General features: G+C 38.0%; 1 protein-coding gene across 2 annotated transcripts in view; it reads left to right on the top strand.

The window, feature by feature from the left end:
- Window positions 1-4,081, top strand: part of LOC114650491 (glycerophosphodiester phosphodiesterase domain-containing protein 5-like) — a 362,124-nt gene extending 358,043 nt beyond the window's left edge. For both annotated transcript variants that reach the window (XM_028800153.2, XM_051927078.1), the window contains exons 15-16: window positions 424-536; window positions 2,083-4,081. In XM_028800153.2, coding sequence (XP_028655986.1) covers window positions 424-536; window positions 2,083-2,207 — 238 coding nt within the window. In that variant the 3' untranslated portion in view covers window positions 2,208-4,081. The remainder of the gene's footprint in view (window positions 1-423; window positions 537-2,082) is intronic.
- Window positions 4,082-15,303: the final 11,222 nt, after the last annotated feature.

Here is a 15,303-nt window from a genome sequence, read left to right as displayed (position 1 = left end):
GCACAGAGCTCATAGAAGGTAAATCATGGAGTTTTACCCACACATTCTGTTGGGAGTGCAGTAGCAGGTGTGCAAATTAGTGTTACTGAGAATTACTGCAGCGAGAATACTGTAAAGAAAATTTCAAGCTTTGATATTTTATTGATGTTGTCTATTACAAGAATTGCTTTCAGCTTTGTAACTGTAATTAATTCAAAAACTGCAGTCTTTGAATCACTGTTGTGGGCAGTTTCCATGGTATTTGTTTCGATAAGTTAGTGCAGTAAAGTATAATGTTTTATGTAAGTTGTTACAATAGAACATTTGGAGCAAAAAATTACAAACTGCAGTGCCCTTATCCTGAAAGAGTTAATTAGGCTTCTGTTTGTCTACTGTTTTTAGGAGAATGATTTATTTTTTCTAACGATGTTCATCTTGTTGCAGATATCGCCTGGGAAATATAAGAAGTTACAATCCTGAGCAAATCATGCTTAGTGCAGCCGTCCATAGATCTAGTCGTGACGTGAATGTCATGAAGGAAAAACTCATCTTCTCAGGTAAATCACTTTAGCACACTAATCAAAATGCATTAAATATTCCACTTTCTAATTAATTTGCAATTTATTGTTAAGAGTCATTTCTTTCAGAAAGGTGGGTTGGGATAGCAGAATAGTTTTTTTCCAAAATATAGTGTTTTATGATGATTAGCAGAAAGTATAGTATGGTGTTTTTCATCATTTATTTACCAGGCCACTGGTTTATTACAATACCAAATATACTTTACAAGGAGCTGTCTCCCTCTTGCGTATTCCTTACTATATTACACAAACGTACCCTACTTTAGATATGGGGTGCAGAGGATAGGCCTCTCTTTCTGAGATGACTAAATGGTGGTCTGCATCATTTGGAAAACAAAGCTATTATTGCAAACTATTTGTAAGATACAGTTTTATTATAAGAAGGTTTGCTGCTGTTAAAATACAGCAGCTTTTTGAGGGCCAGGTTAAAGTAGTAAAAGTGTCCAAAATGTAGTTTCAAATCTTCTTAAGTAAATAATCCATAAAATCCAGGGAAAAGTGTGGAAGTTAAAATCACAATAAATAAAGTAAATAAATAAGCAAAAATAACAAGGATAATATCAAAAATTAGAATTGACACTAAAATGTTTCCCCATTACTCTGTCTCTCTGACTTTTGTCTTGCCCTACTTACCCAACTCCTGTCCTGGCCAACATCACTCGTGGGTCTGCCACAGTGCGCTGAGCCAGACTCTGTCCTCCCTATGACTCAACCACTGGATCCCTAGGAGCCTCTTCTAGACCTCTGTCCCAGATACCATCCCTCAGCATCAACAAGGATTCACTGAGCCCAACTCAGTCTTTTCTTTTACCTCTGCATCTGCATCATTTCTAGGATCACCAATTGCTACTGCTGTACATTGCACTGCAGGAGAGATCCATTCAACCCCAAGAGCACCTGTCATGCAGCTCCACCATGGGGTTTCCCCAGACTGCTTTGTCATCTTCTCACCCTGTTCTACTCTTTTTGTTCTCCATCCTCACTTCATTGATTTCTCACATTCTTGTCCCTGAGTAGTTCACCTTAGGCTCCGCTTTATAATCCTGTGGGCACAATATCTTAATTATGACACATGAAATGCTGATTTGGTACAGCTAACCTAATGAAAAGAATTCTGCTCACCTTCTACAACTAACACCCCGCAGCTGACCAGCTCTGTAACCACACTCACCCACCTGGAATTTGTTTGTTTTGTTTTATTCTAAAACTTCCCACTGCCTCAGACCCCAAAGGTGTTTTACAACAGCTTTACAGTGGCTACATTGGAGTGGCATTGAAAGTCATAAATACACATATTACAGTAGAAATATTATGAAATAATTTTGAGTTTTCTCTCCTGCTTAATCTGGGAAAAATATTTAAAAATGAGAATTTTTAAAAGGACAAAAATTCAAGGACTAAATAATATTTTTAAGGCCTCATTTTCATTATTATTGAAAATAAATCAGCAGAGTGATTATTCTGTAGGTTCTTCAACTCTGGAATATATATATATATATATATATATATTTTCTTTTTGTTACAGAAATAAACAATGGAGTGGGCAGTGCAGAAGAAGTATCATTGTATTCTGAAAATGGATATGATGGCTACAGCAATGAAGTGGTTACTCCCATTGATTCTCACAGCCGGAAGATGCGAGTTAACTAATCAAAAAAATCATTTCCTGCTCAAAAGGCAATTTTTGTTTTGTCCATAATCTGTATGCACTACAAAATGAAGTTTTTTTTTTCCTTTATCTCCATCTACTGAACTTCGTGAGACTCTGGTCACAAGCAGATCTGCGCTGTTGTCTTTACTGTGCACTGTTCATGTTTTTTTAATATCCTACCTTTTCTGTAATGTAGACTTAGCATCTGAAAACTGCATTGTGTAATTAGACAGAAAACATTTGAAATCTAAGAAGATGGTCTTTGCAAATAATTTATCAGTGGAATAACCTCCTTGCCAATAAGTCATTTTTATGTTTTTTTTTTGTTTGTTTTGTTTTTTTTGCATTGGTAACAGAGGTGTGAGCTTTTTATTTTTCATGCCTTAAGAGTGACGGGCTGAAAGCTAAAATGTCATCTAATGTCAACAATATGGAGTATTAAATACAGTAATTTATTACGCAAAATATGGTCTTAAATAGATTTGCATATTTTCAGAAATGTTTTACTGTGAATAAAAGTATTGATGACTTCTGTAAAATAGCAAAACCCTTTTCTGCAGTATTGACAGCTATCTGATGTTTTGAGAGAATGTGCAAAATTGAAATTTCTTTTGTTAGACAGGAATTTGAGATTTTGATCTGTTATACACATTCACAAGCGTTTTTGTTATTAATAGTCAAAAAGGTCAATGGTCATTCTTAATGTATATTTGAAAAGTGTAAACCTGGTTAGTTTACAGGTGAATGTTCACTGAAATGAAGTGAAATTAATTTATTTGTGCAGAAATGAGCATTAGTTTACCATATACAGTGTAATATATGTGAATTATCTTGTTTTAGTATAATTTATTTTATTTATATATAGGAAGAAACAACACTTGGAGCCAAGTCGGACTGCTTGATGTAATGCCCCTTTTCTCCACATAGTGGCACCATTTACACCTTTTTTTAAACAGATATTGCCGAATGGGGATGAATTCTTTTTTTTTAATAAAAGTTTAGTTTAGAAAAGAAAGTACCTGTTTTTTTTAACTACAGCCAATGTAAGTGAAAATATTTAAAGAGCATTGATAACTGGGTTTATCTCAAGTTATGGTTATATATGGTACATTAATTTTTTCAAATAATAATATTGCTCTTTTTATTATGATCATTGGAACAAAAGGTCAAGCTATAAGTAAATAACAGATAAAGCATTTATGCATTTATTTTAATATTCTTATGTGGTTTTAACATAAGAAGTCTACTGTTTAGTGAATTTTCCCTTAACATATAATATGTTTTTTTTAATTATTGTCAGTTTTGAAGATAACATATCCTCTTTGGTAGCTATTCGTCTAATTAAAAAAATAAAACAAACATTTTTTTGCCAGACTAAAGAGATGAGATGCAAAGGAACAATTAATTAAAGCTCACAAAATAAATGCCATTTCTTTTAATATTCTGTTAATGCATCTTGATGGTATTTATTTAAAAAAAACAAAAACTAACACTGTATATCTATTACTGGCATGAGTTAGGTACAGGCAGAATCTGATGAGCCTTGCCATCTTGTTGGCTGTTTAACTTTGGAATGACTTAATCTGATCAGTTTGATATATATAAAAAAAAACTTCCTATTACCTGATCAAACTTATTGGAAAAGCATATATATATATAGAAGTGTATACAGAATGAAAAGGGGCAAAAGATTTTCCTTTCCAATTAAGAGAAAGTATTTTGTGATTAGTCTTTTTTTATTTTTCTTATGGTGCATTTTTCATTTTAAATTAATTTGTTTATTTTTTATTATAAGCGGAAAATGTATTCTTGTTTACTGTTGTAAATGTATTCTTTTGTGATATAAAATGTAATAAATTATTTTACAATTTCAGCACTGGTGTTTCCGTCCATATCATCCCCACAACTATTGCAGATTTTTTCTACAGCAGCGGTAATTGGTCATATGCCTGGAGGTGAGCAGCCTTTTCAGGTTTCCTTTAAAGTTAATTAATTGTGATGTATCGTGTTTGTGGTGATGCAGAATAATTTTACATTTACATGCAGTATATAGTACAGAAAGCATGAAATAATTTCATATTTTCCCTACACCAAGCAACACTCAGTACCTCAAAGCCAACAAATAATTTATAGAGTTTTTTTTTCAGATTTATTAGAAGTAAAAACTGAAATATCATGTTAATAGAAGTACAGTATTCAGACCATTTGCTATGATACGTGGAAATTTTGCTCAAGTGCGGCACATTCTATGGATCATCATTGAGATGTTTCTGCATCTTGTGTAGAGTCCACCTGTGGTTAATTCAATTGTTTGCACATGGTTAGGAAAGGCACACACATGTCTCTATATAATGTCCTACAGGTGACAATGTGTATCAGACCAAACACCAAGCCATGAGGTTGAAGGAATTGCCTGTAGAGCTTTCAGACAAGATTGCACTGAAGCACAGATCTAAGGAAAGCTACAAAAACATTCTGCATCATTGAAGGTTCCCAATAGCAAGGTGGCCTTAATAATTCTTAAATGGAAGAAGTTTGGAGTAACCATGACTCCTCTTAGAGCTGGCTACCTCGTAAAACTGAGAGCAGGGCCTTGAAAAGAGAGGTGTGAGGCAGAAGAAAGCTAAAAACATACGCGTATCTGGGTTGCATTCAGATCTTTTCACTGTGCACCATTTAAACCAATCGTCAAAAAAAGCATTCTTTATTCTTGCATTTGACAAGATATTAAATTGATGTCTGGATGTACATTATGTCCAAATGGAAACTAGACAACCTAGTCAGCTAACGTGCTTTCTCCCTCCATAATTTAATTTCACAAAAGTAAGTAATAAATAAATAAGATTGCAGATTGCTCAATTGAACTGCTGTCCTCTCATGTATTGCATATTAGCAAAAAAACAGTCTACATGCGCCATACTCTTCCGATAGTGAAACCCCAACTCAGAAAAAAGTTGAGACAGTACAGAAAATACAAATAAAAATGAAAGTAGAGATTTCAAACTTCACTTTGACCTGTAATCATCATGCCCATTTGAAAGACAAGATATTTAAGGTTTAGTTTGGTGAGCTTAATTATCTCATAAATAAACATCCATTCTTGCCTTTGAAGGCCTATAAAATTTTCTAACAAAAAGTTGGGGTGTGGCAACTTAGGGCCAGTAATGTGTTTAAAAAAAAAAAAAAAAGAAAATAATGATGTGGGTAGAAATACATAAAAGCTGCATCCACGAAAGGCCTATTCCTTTTGGAGCAAACATGGGCTGAGGATCACCAATTTTCCCATAAATGCGTAAGAAAGGTTTTTAAAAACAGTGTTTCTCAAAGGAGACCAGAAGGGATTTGGGTATTCCACACTCAATAGTACAGGAATCTGAAGAAATGTCATTGCCTAAATGGCAAGAGTGCAAGCCTAAGCTTGTCTTTCCATGGTCTTCAATCCCTTAGATGGAACTGCATAAAGAACCACCATTCATCACACATGGACTCGGGAGTACTTTGGCAAACATTTATCAAGTAACACAATATATAGTTACATTCACAAATGCTAAAACTGTTAAAAATGTTGAAACTGTGCAGTGTAAAAAGGAAGCTACTGTATATGTTAACATTGTCCAGAAGCACCATCAACACCTCTGGGGTCGGATGCATCTATGAAGGACTATGACATAATGGTAATGTGTATTATGGTTAGATGAATCAATAATTCAGGTTTATTATGGAAGAACTGCATGCAGAATCCTACAGAACAAGGAAGAAAAGGAGCATCCAGACTGGGGATGACTGCATAGGAAGAGAGCGCAGGTGTTCGACTGCCATGCCTGCAGTTCTATCCTGTCCCCAACTCAGAATGTGTGATGACACACAAAATGTGACAACAAAGATTGTATGCAGTTGCATTCCTTAAGACTTGTTTGCAAGAAGAAGGTTACACCTGAAACACTCAATAAATTGGCATCGTCAGTACCTAAGTGTTTATTTAGTTTAAGGCAGTGTTACAAAGTGGTAAATTCTTATACTGTCCAGGCTTTTTTGGAATATGTTTGAAATATCAAAACAAGTTTTTTTTTTCTTTTTTCAAAAATAAACACATTAGTTGTAACATTAAATAATGGGCTGTTTTATTGTTTTCAGGTCAAAGATAATTTGCAATCATTTACTAATCACTGCTTTCATTTACATTTTCCAACCCCCCCAGCTTTTTCCTAGTTAGAATTGTACAAAGTATATCATGCAATGACAAGGAATTAGTAACACAAGTGTTTTGGACCATACAAACAGAAGTGAGGCTTGTCTGCTGGATGACTTGTGTTTCATGTACCATGAGAGAAAATAAAAAAGAAAATAAAAAGGCCAAGATTGTGTCTAAACTCACCTCACTGGCTCCATCAGGCAACTTGATATTGGTTGTAAGGAAAAGGGAAAGCCAAGGCACGTGATTGCTAAACGTGACATTTTCAGTCATTTAAACTGAGGTGGTCCAGTAATGAGATCAGCAACTGCAGTTGGCAAGTCTGACATTCCCAATAACTAAAAGATGCATGCAGATGCTTCTGAGATAGATACTATGAAATCTACAGTATCTTGTCAATTTTGTAAATCTGCCTTGAAACAGCTCCATTCTTGTATAGATGCCATGTAAGACTGACAGTTTGGTCTGTTTGTTCCATTTGTGATACATGAAACATGGAGCTACTTACTTGTTTTTTTACTTGTGTATATTGTAAGAGTAGCTTCTTTTGTGGATTGGGGGGAAATGTTTATAATATATTTATTTAAAAAGTAAATGTATAAGCTTGTAAATTCAACCAAATAAGACTTTATTTGGATATGAAGTATTTATTTGATCAAATTTGAGTGAATGTATTTAACTGTATTTTTATGAAATCCATGTTTTTCATTTTTGTGGCAAATTTAAATTATGTAAAAAAAAAAGTTAATTGGGTGATTAAAATACCCTTTTAATTGGTGATCTTTTAATGAAACACATTACTTTCACTGTTCTGGGGGAATGGGAACAATTTTGTTTAGTTTATAATTGCATACAATGAAAGTGTACTGTAGCAGCTTATTGAAACAGATTTAGGATCCTTGTACCTAAACACGTTGCTTTGTAAGTCTTACCTGAGTGAGATCCACACGAGTCTTCCTCCTGAAGCTGTTTAACTAAGTAACTGAGGGCTTTCTGAGGAGTTGTAACATTCTAGTCTTCCCCGTTTCACCCTGTCTCTACTGTAAGGTTGTCTCTGGTCATCTGACTCAAGTTCTATACTGGGTCATTCAGATGTGATTCTCTACAGGCATGGGTTTGGAGGTCAGTGTGTCCTTCTTCTCCCAGAGTCCTATTGACTCCAGGGAAAGTGAAGTAGTGTGTCCTCTTTAATGCTATATTATAACTTTTGTTCCCCTTTATATGTCTCCAAAATCTTAAGGATAACAAAAAAATATATATTCAGTGTGACATTTTCTCATTTCTCTTGGTGCTAAACATTTGTGTTGGCCCATAGCTTAAATGATCTTGTGAGTCTGTTTGTTAAAAAAATCCTTTTCTCCACAGAAGCTCCACAGGTTGTGCCTGCATGTGTCTAGCAGGGAGCCATTAGCTCCACAAATGGACCAGGTTCAATGCTGGGTAATGCAGTTATTTCTACTTACAGTACTGCCTCAAAGCTACCACTAAAACAAAAATCAATCATGGCACATGTAGTTTTATACTGACCTTTCAATAAAAAAATCTTTCAAATCCATAGTCAGGCTCTGCCTGTTAAACCCATTTAGAAATTCAACAGAATAAATGTACTCTCAGTGGTTAGGATGTTCACTAGTTTGCTGTTTCTTTTTTAGTTGAGGTGCTATCAGTGCTCCGGCTGTTGTCTTCTCCAGATGCCTATGGGGTGTGCAGATATTTTGAGGATGGAAGATTAATCAAAAGCTCCAGTGTTGAGGCAGTCAGAGGGTGTGTGGTGTTCACCGATACCTGGTTGTGGTAACATTTTTTGTAATTTTAATTAATATTGTTTTGGTGCAGTAAACCAGTCAGTGACCCCTTTTTGCTAGAAATCTCTGGTAATAAGCAACTTTGTCATTGTTTCTCCTAAAAGAGCCCATGAAATAGTTTCTCAAATGACTGATACAGTATAATAGTGAAAGCAAAAAATAAAATGATTTAATAGTTAACATATTAAAAAAAGAAAAAACAGTTTAATAATAACAAGAAATAGAAATAAAATGTAGTGTAGCACTGCACAGGGCTAGCAAGTACTGACCCAATTGATTATTGCTCATTTTATTGCTGTCCTTAGAGGGACTGCTCGCTTTTTGCCACACTATGTGGCTGTGTGACCGTGGCAGGTTTGCCCTTTTATGGACTTGCCTGTGCCTGGCACTGAGGCTGCTCATTTGAATACTGAAATGCCAATTTGCTGCAAGAGTCAATGCAATTGCAATATATTGTAACAGTGCTAACAAGTTGCATCATCCTGGAGATGAGTCCCCACCACTGTGAGGCTTGTATTACATCCTGGGAATGAGCAGCTTCAGAGCCAGCTGCAGGGGAGCCTCCTAAAATGGCAAGTCTGCGAAAGTTGCAGATGAATTCTAACTAGTATGGAATCAGCAAGCCTACCTTTTAAGGATAAACAGGGTAGCTAAAAGAGCGATGTAACGAGCAAAGAATCCATTTGACACTCAGTGCTGGCCCTACAATATTGTACATTAAAGACTCATATTTCATAAGCAGAATGTGTAAATTCATACAAAACATATTCAATACATAGGCCACAAAGGCATACTGATTAATCTCCATTGCCTTTCCTTTAAAAAAAGTTGCAAATCTATATTATTTTAATTTAAAAAGTCATAGCATTCTTTTTTCTTTTTTTTTTTTATTTGTTAATTTTATTGTAATCACTAGCAAAATACCCGCGCTTCGCAGCGGAGAAGTAGTGTGTTAAAGAGGTTATGTAGGAGCTGCAGGGCTTCTGCAAGAATCAAGACATCGGTTTCATCAACAACTGGGACCTCTTTTGGGAAAGACCGCGTTTTTTCAAGCGAGATGGCCTGCATCCGAATAGCTTCAGCGCCCGGGTCCTCTCCGAAAACATATCCAAGGTAATTCGTTTATCTTGACTATCTATCTCTGCTTTTAACCCCTTCCGAAATGCCACTCCTGTGCTTGGTCATGATAATTGTTTAATAAAATCTTCCATAAAAGTGCACAACATAAATACTGTAATAACCAATCTTAATGCACATAGAAAATCTAGGCAATACGGCATAAACACCAATAATTTAATTAAAGTTACTACTTTAGATGAACAATGTATTAAAACTATAAAAACATATCATAGATTAAACAAAAAATACACGCAGAGCGGCGCTAATAAAAATAACTTAATGCCTGTTCCATATATCAGTAACGCACATAGTATTCATCTCTGCTCCTCCGAAACATTGAATATGGCACTATTAAATGTTAGAGCTTTAACTAACAAGACGTTTTTTTATCAACGACATTATTAGTGAAAAAAAAATAGATTTTATTGCACTAAGTGAAACGTGGCTTAGCTCAGATGGCGCAGCTGTTTTAATCGAATCTGCGCCTCCGGATTACAGTTTTACTCGTGCTGATCGCCAAGGAAAGAGAGGTGGAGGGCTAGCAAACATTTACTCTAGCAGGTTAAAATGTAAAAATATCAGTTTTGGTAAATTCAAGTCTTTTGAGTATCTCGCCATTGTTATTCAGGGAGATTCTCACGTTCTAGTATTATCCGTGTATAGACCTCCAAAATTCAACGCGTCTTTTTTTGAGGAATTCTCTGACTTGATGTCAATCTTAATTACGAACTATGACACACTCTTAATAGTCGGCGACTTTAATTTTCATATAGATAATCAATGTGACCAGAAAGTAAAAGAATTTATGAACCTCCTGGACTCTTTTGATTTGAGACAGCTCGTTAATCAGCCTACACATAAAGCAGGTCATACGTTAGACTTAGTAATTACTAAAGGACTAAAAGTTGATATAAAGCAGGTCATTGATATTGGTCTATCAGACCATTTTCTTCTACTCTTTAATATAGAAATAATGATAGAAAACACTCATGAGAAGCATATTGTTAAAAAACGGTTCTTTGACTCATCAGCAGCTTTAAAACTTTCAAACATTCTAACCAATCAGTCCGTTTATAGTGCCAACATTAATAGCGAGGAGAATGTAAATAGTAAGGTGGAAAGATTTAATACTAAAGTGAGGGCTGCTGTTGACTTAGTTGCACCTGAAAAGACAGTTAAAAAATCTTCTAGCATTGTTATACCATGGAAGACCCAAAGAGTGTCTGATTTAAAGAGAACATGCCGTAGAGCTGAGCGTAAATGGAGGAAAACTAAACTAACTATTGACTATGAAATATTAAAAGTTAAAATAACAGAATACAATAACACAGTCCGTCTTGAGAGGCGCTGCTATTTCTCTAAGATTATAAATAACAATGCTAGTAATCCCAGAGTCTTATTTTCGACAACTAATCATCTGTTAAACCCAGGTAACTCAAAGGAATGCCTCCTAAGTACTTCCAGTAAAACCTGTGAGGCTATCGCTGTATTTTTCAATCAAAAAATTAATGATATTAGAAATAACATAGTATATCTCCCCAACACTAAGGATCCTCCTAAACCCCAGTACCCCATAATAAACAAATTAAAGTCTTTCACTAGGATAGATTTACCTGATTTACATAAAATAATTTCTCAAATGAAACCATCCACCTGTGCCCTTGACCCAATACCAACAAATTTTTTCAAAGAAGTATCGGGCGTGCTTAGTGATAATGTTCTTGACATAGTAAATTCATCATTAGATACGGGGGTCTTCCCAGACTGTCTTAAGACTGCGGTAGTTAAACCCCTACTTAAGAAAAATAATCTCGATCCCTCTGCTCTTGAAAATTATAGACCCATCTCTAACCTGCCTTTCTTAAGTAAAATTCTAGAGAAGGCAGTCATTATACAGTTAAATGAGCACCTCAATAAACATGCTATTCTTGATAAATTTCAGTCAGGTTTTAGAACAAATCACAGCACAGAAACTGCACTCGTTAAAGTAGTAAATGCAGACAGAGGCCATTTATCTGTTCTCATCCTCTTAGATCTGAGTGCCGCATTTGACACCATTGATCATAATATTCTTAAGAATCGCCTTAGTCAATGGGTAGGCCTCTCTGGCAGTGTCTTAAATTGGTTTGAATCCTACCTGGCAGGGAGAAAATTCTTTGTTAGTTGTGGTAATTATAACTCAAAGACACATGATATTCTATATGGTGTTCCACAAGGCTCTATCCTGGGTCCACTGCTCTTCTCAATCTACATGCTTCCATTAGGTCAGATTATCTCAGGGCACAACGTGAGCTACCACAGCTATGCTGATGACACACAGCTGTATTTATCAATAGCACCTGATGACCCCAAATCTTTTGATTCGCTAACACAATGTCTAACTTGTATCTCAGAATGGATGAATAGTAACTTTCTCAAATTAAATAAAGAAAAAACCGAAATCTTAGTGATTGGCAATAATGGATACAATGAGGCTATTAGAAATAAACTGGATGCATTAGGATTAAAAGTCAAATCGGAGGTAAAAAGCTTAGGGGTAACCGTTGATTGTAATCTGAATTTTAAATCGCATATTAATCAGATCACTAGGACAGCATTTTTTCACCTTAGACCTCTTACATCATCGAAAGATGCAGAGAAATTAGTTCATGCGTTTGTTTTCAGTCGGCTAGATTACTGTAACGCACTCCTCTCAGGACTACCCAAAAAAGACATCAATCGTTTGCAACTAGTGCAGAATGCAGCTGCTAGAATCCTTACCAGGAAAAGAAAATCCGAACACATTTCTCCAGTTTTGATGTCACTACACTGGTTACCTGTGTCATTCAGAATTGACTTTAAAATTCTGCTTATGGTTTATAAAGCTTTAAATAATCTCGCCCCGGCTTATATATCGGAATGTCTGACACCTTATATTCCAAATCGTACCCTCAGATCCTCAACTGAGTGTCTCCTTAGAATTCCAAGAGCAAAACTTAAAAGAAGTGGTGAGGCGGCCTTCTGCTGTTATGCACCTAAAATCTGGAATAGCCTGCCAGTAGGAATTCGCCAGGCTAATACAGTGGAGCACTTTAAAAAACTACTGAAAACACATTACTTTAACATGGCCTTCTCATAACTTCACTGTAATTTAATCCTGATACTCTGTATATCTAATTCATTATAATAACTATTCATTCAAAATCTGTACTAACCCCTACACTCTCTTCTGTTTCCTTTTCCGGTGTCCTGTTGGTGGTGGCGTGCGCCACCACCATCTACCCAAAGCACCATGATGTTCCAACAATGATGGATGGATTAAAAGCCAGAAGTCTGTATGACCATCAGCATCAAGTGACTCCGTGAAAAGCCCGAACTACAAAGAGGACTATTTCATTTATGTTAGGTAGAATGCCCAAAGGGGACTGGGCGGTCTCGTGGCCTGGAACCCCTACAGATTTTATTTTTTTCTCCAGCCTTCTGGAGTTTTTTTTTTGTTTTTTCTGTCCACCCTGGCCATCGGACCTTACTCCTTTCTATGTTAATTAATGTTGTCTTATTTTAATTTCTTATTTTGTCTTTTATTTTTCTTCTCTTCATTATGTAAAGCACTTTGAGCTACTTTTTGTATGAAAATGTGCTATATAAATAAATGTTGTTGTTGTTGTTGTTGTAAACATATATATACATATACATATATACATACATATCTACATATACATATATATATATATATATATATATATATATATATATATATATATATATATATATATATATATATATATTTGAAATAGTTTACTGTCAAATAAATGCAAAGAGTTCGCGACACGTGTTTCGCCCTCATTATGGGCTCATCAGGCATACAAACTCCACTGCACTCCCTCTCGGGAATCGAACCTCGGACGTCAGCGTCAGAGGCGATGCCCCTATATATATATATATATATATATATATATATATATATATATATATATATATACATATATACACATCCACATATATATACATATATATATATATATATATACACATATCAACATATATATACACATACATATACACACATACATACACACACATATACATATACACATGCGGACCAGGCTCTGGCAACGATCGTACAGGGACCGAACAGCCCTTATCAAGGGGGCCGTTACCCCATACTCTCGGAGTACCCCCACAGGATTCCCCAAGGGACACGGTCGAATGCCTTTTCCAAGTCCACAAAACACATGTAGACTGGTTGGGCAAACTCCCATGCACCCTCCAGGACCCTGCTAAGGGTATAGAGCTGGTCCACTGTTCCGCGACCAGGACGAAAACCACACTGTTCCTCCTGAATCCGAGGCTCGACTATCCGACGGACCCTCCTCTCCAGGACCCCTGAATAGACTTTTCCAGGGAGGCTGAGGAGTGTGATCCCTCTGTAGTTGGAACACACCCTCCGATCCCCTTTCTTAAAGAGGGGGACCACCACCCCGGTCTGCCAATCCAGAGGCACTGTCCCTGATGTCCATGCGATGTTGCAGAGGCGTGTCAACCAAGACAGTCCTACAACATCCAGAGCCTTGAGGAACTCCAGGTGTATCTCATCCACCCCCGGGGCCCTGCCACCAAGGAGTTTTTTGACCACCTCGGTGACCTCAGTCCCAGAGATGGGGGAGCCCACCTCTGAGTCCCCAGGCTCTGCTTCCTCATTGGAAGGCATGTTAATGGGATTGAGGAGGTCTTCGAAGTACTCCCCCCCACCGACCCACAACGTCCCGAGTCGAGGTCAGCAGCGCACGATCCCCACCATATACAGTGTTGACACTGCACTGCTTCCCCTTCCTGAGATGCCGGATGGTGGACCAGAATCTCCTCGAAGCCGTCCGAAAGTTGTTCTCCATGGCCTCCCCAAACTCCTCCCACGCCCGAGTTTTTGCATCAGCAACCACCAAAGCCGCATTCCGCTTGGCCTGCCGGTACCTATCAGCTGCCTCCAGGGTCCCACAGGACAAAAGGGTCCTGTAGGACTCCTTCTTCAGCTTGACGGCATCCTTCACCGCCGGTGTCCACCAACGGGTTCGGGGATTGCCGCCACGACAGGCACCGACCACCTTACGGCCACAGCTCCGGTCAGCTGCCTCAACAATAGAGGCACGGAACATGGCCCATTCAGACTCAATGTCCCCCACCTCCCTCGGGATGTGGTCGAAGTTCTGCCGGAGGTGGGAGTTGAAGCTACTTCTGACAGGGGGCTCTGCCAGACGTTCCCAGCAGACCCTCACAACACGTTTGGGCCTACCAGGCCTGACCGGCATCCTCCCCCACCATCGAAGCCAACTCACCACCAGGTGGTGATCAGTTGACAGCTCCGCCCCTCTCTTCACCCGAGTGTCCAAGACATGTGGCCGCAAGTCCGACAACACGACCACAAAGTCGATCATCGAACTGAGGCCTAGGGTGTCCTGGTGCCAAGTGCACATATGGACACCCCTATGCTTGAACATGGTGTTCGTTATGGACAATCCGTGACGAGCACAGAAGTCTAATAACAAAACACCGCTCGGGTTCAGATCGGGGGGGCCATTCCTCCCAATCACGCCCTTCCAGGTCTCACTGTCATTGCCCACATGAGCATTGAAGTCTCCCAGCAGAACGAGGGAGTCCCCAGAAGGTATGCCCTCTAGCACCCCCTCCAGGGACTCCAAAAGGGTGGGTACTCTGAACTGCTGTTCGGTGCATACGCACAAACAACAGTTAGGACCCGTCCCCCCACTCGAAGGCGAAGGGAGGCTACCCTCTCGTCCACCGGGGTAAACCCCAATGTACAGGCTCCAAGTCGGGGGGCAATAAGTATACCCACACCCGCTCGGCGCCTCTCACCGGGGGCAACTCCAGAGTGGTACAGAGTCCAGCCCCTCTCAAGGAGATTGGTTCCAGAGTCCAAGCTGTGCGTCGAGGTGAGTCCGACTATATCTAGCCGTAACCTCTCGACCTCACGCACTAGCTCAG

The sequence above is a fragment of the Erpetoichthys calabaricus genome, chromosome 4 (assembly GCF_900747795.2).
Source record: "Erpetoichthys calabaricus chromosome 4, fErpCal1.3, whole genome shotgun sequence".
Taxonomy (NCBI): Eukaryota; Metazoa; Chordata; class Cladistia; order Polypteriformes; family Polypteridae; genus Erpetoichthys; species Erpetoichthys calabaricus.
The sequence above is the reverse complement of the archived record's forward strand: the minus strand, read 5'-3'. Positions and strand labels throughout refer to the sequence as shown.